Raw genomic sequence first — 16,812 nt, 5'->3', positions numbered from 1 at the left:
GAGCTGTCTGGGGTGCACAAGCCCACTAGGTAAAGAGGAAGCAAGGCAGAAAAGTTGTACGCCCAGTCTCCATGCTGTCACTCAGCAGGTCAAGCTGTAGACTTCCCCTCCCCAGAAAGCACTATGAGAGCCAGGGTTCTTCCAGCTCTGACAGTCTATGCTCACAGCCGCTATACAGCTATCCTGGGAATTTCCAGTCTTAAATTTCCAATCTTTATATATCAATTTTTTGGGGAACCGCTGCCTGCAGTGCCAGTATCCCATATGAGTGCTGGTTTGATTCCTGGCTGCTCCACTTCTGATCCAGCTCTCTGCTTGGCCTGGGGAAGCACTGGGAGATAGCACAAGTCCTTGGGTCCCTGCATCCACATGGGAGACCCGGAAGAAGCTCCTGGCTCCTCACTTCAGACCAGTGCAGCTTCTGCCGTTGCGGCCATTTGGGGAGTGAACCAGCAGATGGAAGACTTTCTCTCTCCCTCTGCCCTTCTGTAACTCGGCCTTTCAAACTGATATAGATATGACAGCTTTTTGATTGAGTTACCATTAACTGATCCAGTCCACTGGATCTACAGTAGAGGGCTTTCTGATCCTCCCCACAGCCATGGGGCAGCCAGGCACTATTAGCATTCTCATCTTGTAGACACTCCGGCCCAAACTTATGTTCTTAAAAAAAAAATCTCTAATATACAAAGATTTTTAAGTAACAATGAGTACATATTTATATGAAACACCTACTACATTTAACAGTAAGAAATCTAAGACATTCCCCTGAAACCCTAGAGCACAGCAGTTGGGGGAGCACTGCTCTGCAGGTGCAGGGACGAGGTAGAGAAGAAAGACAAGATCAGTGAAGAAAAGAAAGGCTAAGATCTGCAAGGGCAAGCCACTGGAGGGTCCCCTAGATGTGGGTCGGAGTCACCCAGAACTGTGACAGGGCTAGTGAGAACAACTGCACAGGGCGAGGGGTGCCCCAGGGGGAGAGCACGACCCACCCAAAAGTGGGTGGTGCAGCCAAATAATACGTTGATAACTGCAGCACTGTACAAAGGAGGGAGAATGGCCTGAACCATCAGCTTGCACCAGATCCGCCTGGAGGACAGGTTGGCCCCTCCTCAAGGCTTCTGCTTCAGGTCAGGGTGTGGCCCTGGAACACGCCCTCACATACCAGGAAGAAATCTGACAACAGACTCTGCTGGCTAGGCTGTGGCAAAACAGGTACTTCCAAACTCCACTGGTGGGGATGCAAAATGGCTCATACCTTAAGGATAAGACCACTGCAATACTTAGAAAATTACAAACCCATTCATTCTCTGAGCCAGCAAGCCCCCTCCAGGACTCTCTTCCTAAGACACAGAGACAAAAATACAAAACAACATGAAAAAGATATCCTATCTGTAATAAGAAAAGACTGGAAACAATCCAAATATCCATCAATAGCAGGCAGGTTGAACAAATACGCAACATCTACACAATACAGTGTGATGAAGCTGAAAGAAGAAATGAGAAAAATCTTCACGTGCTCTAATGATCAATAATGGAAAAAAGAAAAGCAAGGTGCAGAAGCACCACTTTTAAGAAAAGGAGTGAAGGGTGAGCTCTGTGGCACAACAGGTTAAGCTATCACTTGGGACGCCCCACACCCCACACCTCCAGTATCAGAGTGCCTGGTTCTAGCCCAGCTACTCTGCTTTCAGTCCGGTTTCCTGGAAGTCTGCACATAATGGCTCAAGTATTTGGGTCCCTGCCACCCACACGGGAGACCTGGATGGAGCTCCAGGTTGCTGGCTTCAGCCTGGCCCGGCCCTGGTTGTTTCAGGCATTTGGACTAAACCAGGGGATAGTCTCTGCCTTTCCAATGAGTAAACAAACATTAAAAATAAGATGAAATACAAATATATACTTTTTAAGAATAAACAAATATGTATTTCCACATCCTCAAATAGAAAATATTTAAGAAGGATGATTGGCAATATAGTAGAAATGAAAGAATGGGAACAAACAAACCAACTTCTCTGATTCTGGGGAGGTTTTTTTTTTTTGGTTGTGGTGGTGATAAAAATATAAAGTCTAACATTTTAATCATGTTTTTTTTTGGACAGGCAGAGTGGACAGTGAGAGAGAGAGACAGAGAGAAAGGTCTTCCTTTTCCATTGGTTCACCCCCCAATGGCTGCTGTGGCCAGTGTGCTGCGGCCGGCGTACCACGCTGATCCCAAGCCAGGAGCCAGGTGCTTCTCCTGGTCTCCCATGGGGTGCAGGGCCCAAGCACCTGGGCCATCCTCCACTGCACTCCCGGGCCACAGCAGAGAGCTGGCCTGGAAGAGGGGCAACCGGGACAGAATCCGGCGCCCCGACCGGGACTAGAACCCGGTGTGCCGGCGCCGCTAGGTGGAAGATTAGCCTAGTGAGCCATGGCGCTGGCCCATTTTAATCATCTTAAAAGTATTTATTTATTTATTTATTTGAAAGGCAAAGAGACAGAGACGGAGAGATTTTCCATCTGCTGGTTTACTCTCCAAATGCCCATAACAGTTAGGGCTGGGCCAGGTCGCAGTCAGCAGCCTGGAACTCCATCCAAGTCTCCTGAGTGTAAGGGACCCAAGCACTTGGGTCATTATCCACGGCTTTTCCAAGCACATTAGCAGAGAACTGGACTGGAAGTGAAGCAGCTGGGACTTGAACCAGCACTGATATGGGATGCCCGCATGGCAGGCAGTGGAATAACCCAATGCACTGTGCCACAACCAATTTTAATCATCTTCAAGTTACAGTTCAGTAACATGAGGTATATTCACATTATTATATGACCATCACTATCCATTTCTAGACCTTTATCATCTTCCCCAAATGAAGCTGTACCCACTAAACAATGGCTCCCTCCTGCTGGTAACCACTGTTCTTCTTTCTCTGAATTTATCTCCTCCAGATACCTCCCATAAGTGTACTCTCACTACAGTTGTTTTTTTGTGACTGATTTACTTATCTGATGATAAACATCTTCTAGGTTTTTCTATGCTATACCATGTATCAGAATTCCATTCCTTTTTAAAGACTTAATAATATTCCATTATATGGATTTACCAATTTTTTTTGAATTATCTTTTTTTCACAGTTTTAACTCTGTGTAATTATTTTATGTGATTAAAAAGTAAAATTAAGGGCCGGTGCTGTGGTGCAGTGGGTTAAAGCCCTAGCCTGAAGCACCAGCATCCCACATGGGTGCTGGTTCTAGTCCCAGATGCTCCACTTCTGATCCAGCTCTCTGTTATGGCCTGGGAAAGCAGTGGAGGATGGCCCAAGTCCTTGGGCACCTGAACTATGTGGGAGACCTGGAAGAAGCTCCTGGCTCCTGACTTCAGATCGGCTCCACTCTGGCCATTGCAGCCGTCTGGGGTGTGAACCAGTGGATAGAAGGCCTCTCTGTCTCTGTCTCTACCTCTCCCTGTAATTCTTTCAAATAAATAAAATAATCTTTAAAAAAAAAAAGCCCAAACTGATACTTTATAATAAGTGTGCAGTGCATTTCTTCAGGTAACTTTAAGAAATAGTAATTTGTGGCCGGCGCCGGCACCCCAGGTTCTAGTCCCGGTTGGGGCGCCGGATTCTGTCCCAGTTGCCCCTCTTCCAGGCCAGCTCTCTGCTGTGGCCCGGGAGTGCAGTGGAGGATGGCCCAGGTGCTTGGGCCCTGCACCCCATGGGAGACCAGGAGAAGCACCTGGCTCCTGGCTTGGGATCAGCGTGGTACGCCGGCCGCAGCACACTGGCCACAGCAGCCATTGGGGGGTGAACCAATGGAAAAGGAAGACCTTTCTCTCTGTCTCTCTCTCTCTCACTGTCCACTCTGCCTGTCAAAAAAAAAAAAAAAAAAAGAAAGAAAGAAAAAGAAAAAAAAATAGTAATTTGCACAACCCTAACGGGATATATTAAAATCAAGACAATCACAAAGAAACCTTATACTACATGCAATAGTGCTAAAATTATATTTTCAAACTATTAAATTCATTCTGTAGGATAAAGAATATAATTTTAATTTCAATAAGAAGCTACACTGCAGCACACAAAAGATATAAAATATAATTAAAAGTAAAAACACCATATCTATTTAAGCTGGAAATATCAATATGAACTTATGGTTTATTTTCCTCTTCCTAAGAATTACATATTTCTTCAGATATTTTAATTAAAAGGTTTAGAAGTGATGACAACATGGTAGGAAGTTTTAAGTACTTCAATATTCAATTTTTTTGTGAAAGAAATCAGGCCTTCCTGGATAAACAACTCATTCTAGGTTTTAAGCATGGAAAGTACAAGTGGAGCTTGGGACATCTTTCTGTGTCTGGAAGCAAAAACAAATAAACAAAAAGCCCTGGGGTGGGTTTTTGGGTTGTGAACTAGTGGATAAGAACTCTTCCCTTTATCTATCTCTCTATCTCTCTCTACTTTTCAAATGATAAACAAAAACAACCTAGAGTTTTGATGTGGGGTTCTGTCAAAGAGATATAGGAACCAATTACAGCAATTTCTACTGTCTAAGGTGGGATGATTTTTGCATCCGAGAATATGAGCACACACTCTGAAACCGAGTGCATAATGATACTGAAAAAGAAAACCTTGCTGGTCATGTTCAGGGAGTGCTAGGACAACAGTTCACTGTCCTGGAAAAAATAATCAGAGAACAAGCATAAACCTACCCTATCTTTTTTTGCATGATCTCTATTTCAAAGCTACTAAAAATTGATGAAAATTCACATTTACAGATTCACAGCCAATACAGGTAAAAGGGGCCAGCATTGTGGCGTCATGGGTAAAGCCACTGCCTGCAGTGCCAGCATCCCATGTGTGCGCTGGTTCAAGTCCCGGATGCTCCACTTCCAGTCCAGCTCTCTGCTACCGCCTGGGAGAGCGGTGGAGGATGGCCCAAGTTCTTGGGCCCCTGCGCCCACGTGGAAGACCTGGAAGAAGCTCCTGGCTCCTGGCTTCAAATTGGCTCAGCTCCGACCCTTGTGGCCAATTGGGGAGTGAACCAGCAGATGGAGGACCTCTCTCTCTCTCTGCCTCTCCTTATCTCTGTATAACTCTGAATTTCAAATAAATAAATGTTTAAAAGGAAAGACAAAATTGGAATTATCTCTACTCTGTAACCCCCTAATGAAATGATGGATCTAGGGAACCATAATCACTGGCTGCTAAAACCACGTGAACCAACTAATTAACCTCTAAATCACTATTTTATGGTTTATGATACAAAAGAAATACATATAGTGGTACGGAGTTTCTTGCCAAAAAATTATGATTAAGGCTGTAGATGTAATTCTCAGCTTGCAGGAAACATGGGACGTAGTAACATGCTAAACAAACAACATTTTCAATGACGGACTAACCAAATCTGATCGTAGGGAACATTTTAGAAAACAAAATGACACTTCTTCAATGAACAAAGGGTAAAGGGAAGAACAGCAGAGAAGGAAAATGTTACAGACTCTGAGGTTTTAAGAATCTGTGAGTGAACTAAAGCCACTATTGTGAATCAAAACTCAAGAAAGCAGGGCCTGCACTGTGGTGTAGCGAGTAAAAGTCCAGCCTGCAGTGCCAGCATCCCACATCGGTACCAGTTCGAGTCCCGGCTGCTCCACTTCTGATCCAGCTCTCTGCTGTGGCCTGTGAAAGCAGTAGAGGATGGCCCAAGTCCTTGGGCCCCTGTACCCGTGTGGGAGACCTGGAAGTAGCTTCCAGCTCCTGTCTTTGGATCGGTGCAGCTCTGGCCGTTGTGGCCATCTGGGGAGTGAACCCATGGAAGGAAGATCCCTACCTCCATCCCGTCCCGCCTCTGCCTCTGTAACGCTACCCTTCAAATAAATAAATCAATCTTTAAAAAAAAAAACAAAACAAAACAAAAAAAACACCTCAAGCAAGCTATTAAGAAGATTTAAGAAACTAAAATATTAGGGCCAGCACTGCGGCAGGCCTGGTAAAGGCACTCACTGCCTGCGACACCAGCACCCAATATGGGCGCCAGTACAAGTGCTGGCCGCTCTACTCTGACCAGCTCCCTGCTCAGCTGGCTAAGAGAAGCAGCGGAAGACGGCCAAAGTGCTTGGGGCCTGTACCATGTAGGAGACCAGGAAAAAGCTCTGACTCCTGGCTTCAGCCCAGCCCAGTCCAAGCTGTTGTGGCCATTTAGAGAGTGAGTCAGAGAATAGAAAATCTCTGTCAACCCCCATACCTCCCACCCTGTATAACTCTGCCTTTCAAATAAATAAATAAATAAATCTATTAAAAATAAAAAAACAAAATAGCAATCAAAAGTCATGTGTGAACCTTGCTCAAATCCTGATTTGACAAAAATTTTTTTTAAGACAATTTGAATACTTTTTTAAAAATGTATTTGAGAGGCAGAGTGGACAAAGCCACTGCCTACAGCACCAGCATCTCATATGGATGCCAATTCGAGTCCCAGCTGCTTAACTTCCAGTTCAGCTTCCTAATGCTCCTGGGAAAGTAGTGGACAATGACCCAAGTCCTTGGGCCCCTGTACCCAAATGGGACAGGTGGAAGAAGCTCCTGGCTCCTGGCTTCAGATCAGTTCAGCTCTGGCTGTTGTGGCCATCTGGGGAGTGAATCAATAGATGGAAGACTTCTCTCCCTCTCTCTGCCTCAGCCTGTCCCTCTCTGTAACAAATAAATCTTCCCCCCAAAATTAATTTTATCACATATATATATATAAAGTATATTATAAAATATAATATTTATGGGCAAAATAATATGATTTGCTTCTCAAAATATTTTGTTTAATTGTTTTCATTTTACTTCAAAGGCTGTGAGAGAGAGGACAGACAGTTGGAGAGATTTTACATTTGCTAGTTCACTTCCCAAATACCTGCAACAGCCAGAGCTAGGCTAGACTTCAGTCAGGAGCCTGCAAGTCCATCTGAGTCTCCCATGTGGACAGCAGGGATCCTAGTATTTGAGCCGTTGGCTGGTGCCTGCTGGGTGTGCTTAGCAGGAAGCCAAACCAGGCACTCTGACATGGCATGCCTGCATCCCAAGTGGCAATTTAACCACTGCTCCACACACTTGTCCTTATCTGTTTTAATAGGATCCAGGAGACAGAAATGCAGAGAAGAATGAAACAGGAATGAGGAGACGCTGCCACACTGCTGAGGTTCAGTGATAGTGCATGTGGATTCACTGCATCAAGAACTTCTGCTCTGAGCAAAGTTTGAAAATGTCCTTATGAAAAAGTAACGGGGAGGCCGGTGCTGTGGCACAGCGAGTAAAGCCACTGCCTGCAGTGCCAGCATCCCATATGGGCACCGGTTTGAGTCCTGGCTGCTCCAATTCCGATCCAGCTCTCTGCTACAGCCTGGGAAAGCAGTAGAAGATGGCCCCTACACCCGCGTGGGAGACCTGGAAGAAGCTCTTGGCTCCTGGCTTCGGATTGGCACAGCTCCAGCCATTGCGGTCAACTGGAGAGTGAACCAGCGGATGGAAGACCTCTTTCTCTCTGCCTCTCCTTCTCTATGTAACTCTTTCAAACAAAATAAATAAATCTTAAAAAAAAAAAAAAAAAAAGGTAACAGAAGTGGTAAGGTAAGGGCTTTATCAGGTATAGGTGGACCACTGTGGAGGATCAGGAGGGGATGACTACAAATTCCTGAAATAAATTATTGACCACACACACATCACAACAATTCTATGAATGAAAAAAACCATGTTGCTGATGGAAAGGAAGAGGGAGAAATGTTACGCACTTCTGTTACTTTCTTACAAAGATGATACATTATTCTAGTAATAAAGACTTTTTAAAAAGCTAAGTAATGAATTTTGCCTCCACAATACAGAATCTTTGCCAGTCTCACATAAAAATTTAAAAAAATCTTACCTGAGAAATGTTCTTGGAGGCCATCGTTTGTAAAAGTGCCCTCAAGGCACTACTGACGGCTTCTAGGAAGTCAGCATGCTTGGCAAAATCTGAAACACAAGGAGTTACCACAAAACAGAGACATGAAATCTAAGATTTCTCCTGCTTCATCACAAGCTGTTTTGCAGAAAAAGAATCACGAGAATCAAAACATGCTAAATGTCAGCGTATGCTATTGATAAAAACCTTTCGTGCTTATGCCCAACTGTCTCCTAGCCCCCGTATCTCGTGTATGAAGACCGCGGCGGCAGGGTCTCGGCAGGGCAGCAGACAGTCTCCACTTGACGCGTGCTTCGGCACGTGACAACACTGAGCTGGCTCCAGAGGGAATTCAGCCTTTCGCAGAGCTCCACCACGGTGCTGGGCAGGCCTACTGCCTCCGCCATGGTGCTGGGCAGTCATCCACCTCCTAAGTTAGCGTTTCCTTGTCAGTCCCAAGTCCAAGAACAGTTGCGTGTGGAGGGCTGGGCCATGCTGCCTCTCTGTGCTTCTCACTGACCCAATTTTCCCTTCTCACGCTTGTACATCTTCATTCTTCTCTGACCTTTCTTTCCAACTGGACAAACAGAACAGCAGCAATGAACAACTACGCCAATACTGCCACACCTAAGGATTATGGTCATTCAGGTGTGTAGGCTCCCTAACCCTTTTTACTGGGAGGGAAAGCAATTCCCTTGGTGTGCTGGAGCATACATTCCAAAAATAGCTACAGCCATCTGCCACTTCCCATGAAGCTGTGGAGTCTATTTCTCCACTCGGTGAACCTAGGTGGGACTTTTGTGACTTCTTCAACCAGACACAGGAAGTGACTGACAGGAGGGGTCAGGAAAGGCAGCAGGACTTCTACCCGACTTCTGTGTGCTGTTTCTGGAATCCAGCCATCACATTACGAGGAAGCAGAGGTCACTTGTGGGTGCTGTGCCCGACAACCTCAGGGCTGTCAAACATGCCAGCGAGCAAGATTCAGACGATCCCAGCTCCCGGCCTCTGAGCTTGCCCACAGGACCTAAACCTGCACTTCTCAACCTCAGCAACATCAGCAGTCTGGAACAGCTCCTTATTTGCTGTGGGTGTGCAGGAGTTTCCTCAGCATGGCAGGATGTTGCATTTTGTTTTGTTTTTAAAATTTATTTTATTTGTTTGAAAGAGTTACAGAGAGAGGGATAGACAGAGAGAAAGGTCTTCCATCCACTGGTTCACTCTGCAAATGGCTGCAACAGCTGGAGGTGAGCTGATCCGAAGCCAAGAGCTTCAACTGGGTCTCCCATGTGGGTGCAGGGGCCCAAAGACTTGTATGATCTCTCTGCTGCTTTCCCAGGCACATTAGCAGGGAGCTCAATCAGAAGTGGAGCAGCCGGGACTCGAACCAGAGCCCACGTGGGATGTCGGTGCTGCAGGCTGGGGCTTTAACCTGCTGAGCCACAGCGCGGGCCCTGGATGTTAAGTAGCATCCCTGATCTCTACCCTCCTAGTGCCAGCAGCAACCTCCAATTTGCAACAACCCAAAATGCCTCCACTGAATCCTGCAAATATCCCCGGGGGAAAACAAGGCAGCAAAACTCCCTCTAGTGTTTCCACAGCCCTAGACAGTGTGGAAGAGAGACAAACATCTCCACTGCACCTTGTCTGAACTCCTGACCCAGGGAATCCGTGGGAAATAATAAATAAATAATGATTGTTATTATTTTGAGCCACAATTCATTAAACAGCAACAGATATCTTGGCTTCCTGCCCTGACTTGTCATGGAAGGACACTGGAGTAGGTCTGTTTTAATTTTATTTAGAAAGAGAAACAGAGAAAGAAACAGAGAGATCGTCTATCCACTGGCTTGCTTCCCAAATGCTCCCAATATCAAGGGCTGGGCGAGGCTGAAGCCAGGAGTCCAGCATTCAGTCTGGGTCTCTTCTGTGGGGAGTAAGGATTCAGATATTTGATCCATCACCTGCTGCCTCCCAGGATACACAACAGGAAGCTGGACTCAGAGTGCAGCTGGGACTCGTCCAGGCACTCTGTTACGGGACGCAGGGATCCCACACAGCATCCTAACCTCTGCGCCCAAAGCCTGTACACTGATCCCTTCTTCTTAGATTGTTTGGTGCAAGAGGGGCAGCTTCTGCACAAACCTAATTAAGACTCATACTTTTTGGCTTTCTCATTTTCAGATATACTTGTATATTATATATCAAAGCAAAGTGTCCCTGTATTTGCCACAAAACAGGTAAGAAGTCTTTAGGATCAGGCAGACCTGGGATGGAATCCTGCATCTGACATTACCCCATCTCACTTAATTTTTTTTTTTTTAGAAGTTTTATTTACTTATTTGAAAAGCAGAGTGACAGAGAGAGGGAAATACAAAAGATCTACATTTGCTGGTTTATTCCCCAAATGCTCACAACAGCTGGAACTGGGCCAGGTCAAAGCCAGGAGCCAGGAACTGAATCCATGTCTCTCATGTGGGTAGCAGAACCCAAGTACTTAAGTGATCACCTGCAGCCTGCCATGTACTTGAGCAGGAGTCTGGAATGCAAGTCAAGGCAGGACTCAATCCCAGGGACTCGAATATGAGACAAGGGCAACCTAAGCAGCAGCTTAACACACTGCACCACAATGCTCCCAACCCCTAAATTCATTTTAGTCTCTGCTACAATATTAACTCCTCAGAGAGGTCTTTCCATACTAACTTAACATAGCATCTCATACCATTCTTTCTTTTCTTTTAAAAAGTGTTTCTGGGGGCTGTATTGTGGTGTAACAGGTTAAGCTGCCACCTGCAAATGCTAGCATCCCACATGAGCTCCAGTTCGAGTTCTGGCTACTCTACTTCTAATCCAGCTCCCTGCTAATGTGCCTGGGAAAGCAATGGAAGATGGCCCAAGTCCTTGGGCCACTGCACCCATGTGGGAGACCTGACTCCTGGTTTTGGCCTGGCCCAGCCCGGGCTATTGTAGCCATTTAGGGAGTGAATCAGTGGATAAAAGCACACGTGCACTCTCTCTCTCTCTCCAAATCTCTCCTTCTCTCTCTGTAACTCTACCTTTCAAATAAATACAATAAATCCTGAAAAAAAGTTTTCTGACATTTATTTTTATTTGAGAGGCTGACAGAGCAAGAGAGCCATCCACTGGCTCACTGCCCAAATGCTTGCAACAGCAGGGGCTGGGCTAAAGCCAAAACCAGGAGACGAGAATACAATCTAGTTCTTGCACGTGGGTGGCAGGAATCCAACCACCCGCTGCCTTTCAGAGTCTGCATGAGCAAGAAGCTGGAATCAGGAACCGGAGCCAGAAATGAAACCAGGCACTGCGATGTGGGATGTGGGAATCTTAACTGCGAGGGTAAACACCTGTTCTCTGGGGCTAGCGCTGGGGTGTAGCAGGTAAAGCTACCGCTTGCAGCTCTGGCATCCCATATGGGCATGGGTTTGAGTCCCTACTGCTCCATTTCCAATCCAGCTCCCTACTAGTGCACCTGGGAAAGCAGTGGAAGATGGCCCAAGTCCTTGGACTCCTGCACCTGTGTGGAATATCCAGAAGAAGCTCCTGGCTCCTGGCTTTAGATTGGCACAGCTCCAGCCATTGTGGTTGGAGAGGAAGACCTCTCTCTCTGTCTCTCCTGTCTAATAAATAAACCTTAAAAACAAAACAAAAACCCTGCTTCCTGTATTTTTTCTTCATAGCCAAAACAGTGTAAACTATTTACTTGCATTAGAATGCAAGCTCCGTGAACATAGTGACCCTGCCCATCCGATTCACACCTGCATCCCTAGGATCTGGAACAGCATGTGATATGAAGTGATGCCCGATAAATAGGTGCTGAAAGAATGAACGACTTTGAAGAGGTTCTTTGACCTCTTTACATCTCAATCTCTGCATCAGGAAGATGCGGTAAAAAATGCCTTTTATGAAGCCTGGTAATTAACAAACACTCAAAAATTGGTGCGAGGGGCTGATCTTATGGTACAGTGGGTTAAGCTACTGTCCCATATAGGAGCACTGATTTGAGTCCCAGCTGCTCTGCTTCTGAGTTAACTCCTTGCTAATGTACCTGGGAAAGCACCAAAAGACAGCCCAAGAACCTGGGTCCCTACCATCCACATGGGAGTCTGGATGGAGTTCCTGGCTCTTGGCTTTGACACATTGCAGCCCCAGTTACTCCAGTTACTTGGGGAGTGACTCAGCAGATGAAGCTTTCTATCATTTTGTCTTCCAAATAATTAAAATAAATCTTTTTAAAAAATTGGTGTGAAGTGGGACCAGAGCCGTGGTGCAGCAGGTTAATGCCTTGGTCTGAAGTGCCGGCATCCCATGTGGGCGCTGGTTCTAGTCCTGGCTGTTCCACTTCCAATCCAGCTCTCTGCTATGGCCTGGGAAAGCAGTAGAAGATGGCCCAAGTCCTTGGGCCCCTGCGCCCATGTGGGAGACCGGAAGAAGCTCCTGGCTTCGGATCGGCACAGGTCCAGCTGTTGCAGCCAACTGGGGAGTGAACCAGCAGATGAAAGACCTCTCTCTCTCTTCTCCGCCTCTCTTCTCTCTGTGTAACTCTGAGTTTCAAGTAAATAAATAAATCTTCAGCAGGGAATGGCCTAAGTGCTTGGACCTTTGCACCCAGGTAGAGACCAGGAAGAAGCTCCTGGATCCTGGCTTCAACTTAGTCCAATTCTACCTGTTGCAGCCATTTGGGGAGTAAACCAGTGATGGAAGATGGATTTCTCTCTCTGTTTCTACCCCTCTCTCTGTAATTCTGACTTACACATAAATAAAATAAATCTAAAAAAAAGTTATCGCTTTGGCCCTGAAATGTGGTATTTGGTTAAAGCTCTAAATGCAGTCCAAAAATTCACAAATTGCACATAAACTTGATTAAGCCAACTATGTTCCTAAATCTGCATGTGAAATATTTGAAACTTTTATAACTTAAATAAAGCTAAAAATAAATAAATAAATAAAAAATAATAATGCTCAGAAAAAAAAAAGATTTAAGCCAAATTATATTAGAAAGAATGAACTCAATACCAACAAAACATATTTCAGAAGGGCTTTCTGCCCTTCCTTCTTAGGAATCAACCATTGCCTGAGGTTCAAAAGCTAACCTATACTAACATTTCTCATTATGTGCCAGATTTTCCCCAAAGGCAAAAAATTGGGCAATTTTTACTTTTTACTTAGTTCACATTTCTGGTCATTTATCCCAATTTTGGAAAGGACTCCAAACCACTGTGCCTTTTTGCCAAACTCTCAGCAAAAGGTCAATGGATGTGGTATTGTCAAAGAAACTAAGTAAATGTCAAAAGAACTACACAAGGGAGGAGGTGCCAATGCCACCCCCTCCCCCTGCACCAATTCTGACAGCAGAAGGGCTGTAACAGGCCTGGCACAGAGGACATCAAGCAGATCACATTTCGGTGACTTCTGCATGTTTATTTTCAGTATTCTGATAGGGAACGGGAAATATATCCCAGAATGGGACACTACCATCGGAACTGCAACAAGAAAGACCTTTCTAATTTCTAAACACTGGAGAAATGGAGACTCATACATAATTTAAAAACTTGGAGCAAAACAACAGACGTGCTTCAATTTGAAAACATAACATTGCTGAAAAGCTGATGTCTGGAAAACCAATAGTCTTCGATGGAGACAAAGATAAAAAGCGTTTGGAATGCACATAAAACTTGATTAAGCCAACAAAGAGATTCTAATGAAAACTTTCTTGTTATCCCTGATGTAACAGTATGAACACGGGATCTTCAAAGTTTGTAGAAGCGAGTATTTTTGAGCTGGAGCTGCTCCACTTCCACTCCAGCTCTCTGCAGTACGCATTGGAAAGCAGTGTAAGATGGCTGAAATGCTTGGGTCCCTACAGCCCACATGGGAGACCCAGAAGGAGTTCCAAGTTCCTGGTTTCAGCCCTGGCCATTGTAGCCACTTGGAGAATGAACCAGTAGGTTGACTTCTTTTTCTGTCTCTCCCTGTCACTCTGCCTTTCAAATAAATCACTCTTTTAAAAAAGGCTGGGGGGAGGCAGCTGGCACTGTGGTAGAGTAGTTAGGCCTCACCTGCAGCACCAGCATCCCATGTGGGTGCCAGTTCCAGTCCCAGTTGCTCCATTTCCAATCCAGCTCCCTGCTAATGGCCTGGGAAAAGCAGTAGAGGGATCTGAGAAAGCTCCTAGCTCCTGGCTTCAGATCAGCCAGCCCAGCCCCAGCAGTTGTGGCCATTTGGGGAGTGAATCAGTGGATGGACGACCTCTCTCTCCTGGTTCACTCCCCAAACAGCTGCAAGGGCCGGAGCTGGGCTGATCCAAAGCCAGGAGCCAGGAGCTTATTCTGGGTCTCTCACATGCGTGCAGGGGCCCAAGGACTTGGCCCATCTTCTATTGCCTTCCAAGGCCACAGCAGACAGCTGGATCGGAAGTGGAGCAGCTGGGACTCGAACCCGTGCCCAGATGAGATGCCGGCATTGCAGGCAGTGGCCTCACCTGCTACACCACATCGCCAGCCCCACAAGGTAAATTTTTTGTAAAGATTTATTTATTTATTTTAAAGGCAGACAGAAACAGACTGACTTTCTACACATTGGTTCACTCCCTAGATGACTGCAATAGCCACATCTGGGCCAAGCTGAAGCCAGGAGTCAGGAACTCCATCCTAGTCTCCCACATGGGTAGCAAGGGGCCCAAGTACTTGGGCCATCTTCCACTCCCTTCCCAGGCACATTAGCAGGGAGCTGGATCTGAAGCAAAGCAGGCAGGACCTGAAACAGCAATCTGATATAATAATATAGGATGCTGGTGTTACAACAGCAGCCTCATCTGCAGCAACACAACACTGGCTCTCACCAGCATTATCTTTTTTTTTTTCTTCCTTTTTAAAGATTTATTTATTTAGGGGCTGGCGCTGTGGAGCAGCAGGTTAATGCCCTAGCCTGAAGCGCTGGCATCCATATGGACACTGGTTCAATACCTGGCTGCTCCACTTCTGATCCAGCTCTGGGCTATGGCCTGGGAAAGCAGTAGAAGATGGCCCAGGTTCTTGGGCCCCTGCACCCGGAAAAAGCACCTGGCTTCTGGCTTCAGATTGGCGCAGCTCTGGCCATTGCACCCAACTGGGGAGTGAACCATCGGATGGAAGACCCCCCCCCCCCCGCCTCTCTTCTCTCTGTGTAACTCTTTCAAATAAAATACATAATTCTTAAAAAAATTAATTTATTTGAAAGTCAGAGATAAATCAATCTTCCATCCAATGGTTTACTCTCCAGATGGCTACAACAGCCAAGGCTGGGTCGGGTTCAACCAAAGAGCCAGGAGTATCATTTGGGTTTCCCAGGCAGGTGCTAAGGGCCCAATCACTTGGGCCATCTTCCACAGCTTTTCCCAGGCCATTAGCAAGGAGTTGGATTGAAGTGGAGAAGCCAGGGCATGAACCAGTGCCCACAGGGGATGCCAATGTCATAGGCAGCAGCTTTATCTGCTATACTACCATGCCATTCCCAAGCACTATCTTTTAATTCCATTTTTTTGGGTAAGTTTTGAGATGGCTAATTTCTCAACTCTCGGATCACTGATAGGCACAGCTCACTGATCAAAAACTGTGGTTCTTTGGGGACAGCACTGTGGTATAGCAGGTTAAGCCACTGCCTGCACTGCTGGCACCTCATATGGGCACCGGTTTGAGTCCTGGCTGCTCCACTTCTGATCCAGCTCCCTGTTAATGTGTCTGGGAAAGCAGCGGAAGATGGCCCAAGTGTTTGGGCCCCTGCACCAACGTGGGAGAACTGGAAGAAGCTTAGGGCTCCTGGCTTCAGTCTTGGCCAGACCTGGCTGTTGGAGACATTTGGAGAGTGAATCAGCAGATGGAGGATCTCTCTCTAACTGCCTTTCAAATTTATTTGGAAGTTGGAGTTACACACAGAGAGATGGAGAGGCAGAGAGATCTTCCATCCACTGGTTGACTCTCCAGTTGGTTGCAACAGCTGCAGCTGTGCCGATCCAAAGCCAGGAGCTTCCTCCAAGTCTCCCATGTGGGTGCAGGGGCCCAAGGACTTGGGCCATCTTTTACTACTTTCCCAGATACATTAGCAGGGAGCTGAATTGGAAGTGGAGCAGCCGGGACTCAAACTGGTGCCTATATGGATTGCTGGCACTGCAGGCAAGCGGCTTCACCAGCTACACCACAGCGCCGGCCCCATAAATAAACCTTAAAAACAAACTGTGGTTCTGGCACCTGGACAGAAGCCAGGAAGTAGAAGTGCCCAAGTGAGAGACCCAATTCAGGCTTCAGCAGCTGACCAGGGCCAGACAGATCAAGGTCAGAACTCAAGGGTCCTGTATATTCTCAGTTCCTGCTCTCAGCTCGGTCCCTTTCTTCCTGCCTCCCTCCAGCTCAGTGTCCTCGCATGAGGGCCCCTTTCCCTTCTGGCCACAGCTCAGATGTCACAATCTGGGAAGAGTACGACAGGGTTGACTCAGCCCTCACCTCAGGAGGTGACTCTCCAGTCCCCCTCAACAGCAGTGGAAGCTTGGCTGGAGGTAGACACCCCAACGGGAAGGTTGGGGGACTTGACTGCCCCTAAACAATGACAGCAGGTGAGCATGCACCCACGTGTTGATGCATCCTCACATACACAGAAAGCATACTAAATTTCATAATGATTTAGAATTGCGTTTTGGCATTAAAATGTAAACAAGTTGGACAGGGCTGTATGATCCTCAGTCATTTCCCTCTCAAACACGGTGACACAGGAAAGCCATTAACCCCATCCTCCCCACCAAATTCTCCAGTCACAGGCCACACTTTGTAGAACTCGGACTATGTTACTCAATATATCCTAATGTTTCGGACTGTATTAGAAAATCATCTCTAAATACTGGATCAGCAATTATCCTTTATCAAA

At 46.3% G+C, this 16,812-nt stretch overlaps 1 protein-coding gene across 3 annotated transcripts in view; it reads right to left on the bottom strand.

Moving 5' to 3' along the window:
* HEATR3 (HEAT repeat containing 3) overlaps positions 1-16,812 on the bottom strand; it is an 88,304-nt gene that overhangs the window by 45,819 nt on the left and 25,673 nt on the right. For all 3 annotated transcript variants that reach the window (XM_008275057.5, XM_051833897.3, XM_089319054.1), the window contains exon 12: positions 7,882-7,970. In XM_008275057.5, the coding sequence (XP_008273279.3) occupies positions 7,882-7,970 (89 nt within the window). The remainder of the gene's footprint in view (positions 1-7,881; positions 7,971-16,812) is intronic.

Source organism: Oryctolagus cuniculus, chromosome 18 (assembly GCF_051225735.1).
Source record: "Oryctolagus cuniculus isolate XC-2025 breed Fujian yellow rabbit chromosome 18, ASM5122573v1, whole genome shotgun sequence".
Lineage (NCBI taxonomy): Eukaryota > Metazoa > Chordata > Mammalia > Lagomorpha > Leporidae > Oryctolagus > Oryctolagus cuniculus.
Note: the sequence above shows the minus strand (reverse complement) of the source record. Positions and strands in the feature narration are given on the sequence as shown.